The sequence below is a fragment of the Nicotiana sylvestris genome, chromosome 9, assembly GCF_000393655.2.
Source record: "Nicotiana sylvestris chromosome 9, ASM39365v2, whole genome shotgun sequence".
NCBI classification, from domain to species: domain Eukaryota; kingdom Viridiplantae; phylum Streptophyta; class Magnoliopsida; order Solanales; family Solanaceae; genus Nicotiana; species Nicotiana sylvestris.
The window spans coordinates 139,331,062-139,333,564 of NC_091065.1; the positions used below are offsets into that span (position 1 = coordinate 139,331,062).

The 2,503-nt window shown below is 42.6% G+C and overlaps 1 protein-coding gene across 1 annotated transcript; it reads left to right on the forward strand.

The window, feature by feature from the left end:
• The first annotated feature begins 1,790 nt into the window (after window positions 1–1,790).
• On the forward strand, window positions 1,791–2,249 carry LOC138878309 (uncharacterized). The gene is made up of 2 exons (XM_070157974.1): window positions 1,791–1,946; window positions 2,061–2,249. Exons 1-2 carry the CDS (start codon window positions 1,791–1,793, stop codon window positions 2,247–2,249), a joined length of 345 nt encoding a protein of 114 aa, XP_070014075.1.
• The last annotated feature ends 254 nt before the right edge of the window (window positions 2,250–2,503 follow it).

Consider the following 2,503-nt stretch of genomic DNA (forward strand, 5'->3'; position numbering starts at 1 on the left):
TTCCCGTCTACAGTGTTATTATTACTTTTTCTGATGAACCAGTGACTGTGACATGTAATGAGGCAACGCAACAGGAGAATAGTGACTCAGAGGAAGAAGATGAGATACCCGAGGAAATTGTCAGGGAAATTGAGAATTTTGAGAACAAGCCTAAATCCAACTTGGACGAACCAGAAGCAGTAAATTTGGGAGACACTGAGACCGTTAAAGAGACCCGCATCAGCATTCACTTGTCACCAACAGAGAAGGAAGAATACATTCATTTTCTGAAGGAATCTGAGGATATCTTCGCATGGTTGTATGACGATATGACCTGTTTGAGCACATCTATAGTAGCTCACAAGTTGCCTACCAATCCTATGTGTCCGCCAGTCAAGCAGAAACTCAGAAAGTTCAAACCAGACATGAGTTTGAAAATCAAGGAGGAAGTTACCAAGCAGATCAAAGCCAAAGTTCTCAGGGTGGTTGAATACCTAACCTGGTTAGCTAACATCGTGCCAATTTCGAAGAAGGACGGGAAGATCAGGGTATGTGTTGATTATCGGGATTTAAACAGAGCAAGTCCCAAAGACGACTTCCCACTGCCAAATATACACATCCTAATCGATAACTACACCAAGCATGAACTCCAATCCTTTGTAGATTGCTTCGCAGGTTATCACCAGATCTGGATGAATGAAGAGGATGCCGAGAAGACAACTTTTATTACGCCTTGGGGTGTGTACTGTTACAAGATGATGCCATTCGATCTATAGAATGCTGGGGCTACTTACATGAGGGCCATGACAACCATCTTCCATGATATGATACACAAGAAAATAGAGGTGTATGTGGACGACGTCATTATCAAATCCAAAAGGGTCGCAGATCACATAGCAGATTTGAGGAAATTCTTCGACAGGCTCAAGAGGTACACTTTGAAGTTGAACCCCGCAAAGTGTGCATTCGGGGTTCCCGCAGGAAATTTATTGAGATTCATTGTCAGTAACCAAGGGATCGAGCTAGATCCGACTAAAGTCAAAGCTATTCAGGAGTTACCATCACCTAAAAGCAAAAAGGACGTGATGAGCTTCCTAGGATGGCTCAACTATATCTGTCGATTCATAGCACAGTCCACAGTGATATGTGAACCCGTCTTCAAGATGCTAAGAAAGGATGCCGAGACAAGTTGAACCGAGGATTGTCAAAAAGCTTTTGACAAGATCAAGGAATACTTGTCTACACCGCCAGTTCTGGTCCCGCCAGAACCAGGACGACCTTTGCTACTTTACCTATCCGTGTTAGACGGAGCCTTTGGATGTGTTTTAGGACAACATGATGAGACAGGAAGAAAGGAGCAAGCCATATATTACCTGATTAAGAAATTCACACCTTATGAAGCACGATATTCTCTGCTTGAACGCACTTGTTATGCTTTGACCTGGATAGCCCAGAAGTTGAAGCATTAATTCTGTGCCTACACTACATACCTCATATCCAGGATGGATCCTCTGATGTACATATTTCAGAAGCTCATGCCTACGGGGAAGTTGGCTAAATGGCAAATACTGTTGAGTGAGTTCGACATCGTCGATGTAACTCAAAAGGCAGTCAAGGGACAAGCATTGGCATATCACCTCGCTGAAAATCGTGTGGGAGGAGAATACGAACCCTTGAAAATGTATTTTTCTGATGAAAAAGTATCATTTGTAGGAGAAGACATTACGGAAGCATATGACGGTTGGAGGATGTTCTTTGACGGAGCCGTAAATTTCAAAGGAGTAGGCATTGGAGCAGTTTTAGTATCAGAAATGGGTCAACATTATCTGGTATCTGCTAAACTCAGATTTCCCTGCACCAACAACATGGCAGAATATGAAGCCTGTATACTAGGGTTCAACATGGCAGTCGACATAAACATTCAGGAGTTGTTGGTGATCGGCGATTCAGATTTACTTGTGCACGAGGTGCAAGGAGAATGGGCTACCAAAAATTCCAAGATATTTCCATATTTGCACCATGTGCAGGAATTAAAAAGGAGGTTTACGAAGATAGAATTCTAACATGTGACCAGAATTCAGAATGAGTTCGCCGACACATTAGCCACTTTGTCATCAATGATACAACATCCAGATAATAACTATATTGATCCCATTTCGGCGAAAATCTATAATCAGCCGGCATATTGTGCTTATATTGAGGAAGAAGCAGATGGAAAGCCTTGGTTCCATGACATCGAGGAGTACTTATCAAAAGGAGAATATTCGTAGCACACAAATCACATTCAGAAACGCACGCTCCGGAGGTTGTCAAATAACTTTTTCCACAACGGAGGGAACTTGTATAGAAGAACTCCGAATTTGGGTTTGCTAAGGTGTGTCGACGCAAAGAAAGCTTTTAAGCTACTTGAGGATGTGCATGCTGGGACATGTGGCCTGTACATGAATGGTTTCGTTTTGGCCAAGAAGATACTCAGGGTAGGTTACTTTTGGATGACCTTGGAGACGGATTGTATTCAGTATGT

Bases quoted from the DNA above. Each gene is read 5' to 3' on its own strand.
- LOC138878309 (XM_070157974.1), top strand. From the start codon at position 1,791: ATGGGTCAACATTATCTGGTATCTGCTAAACTCAGATTTCCCTGCACC. The intron at 1,947-2,060 runs GTGCAAGGAGAA...ACCAGAATTCAG, and splicing joins CAGATTTACTTGTGCACGAG to AATGAGTTCGCCGACACATT.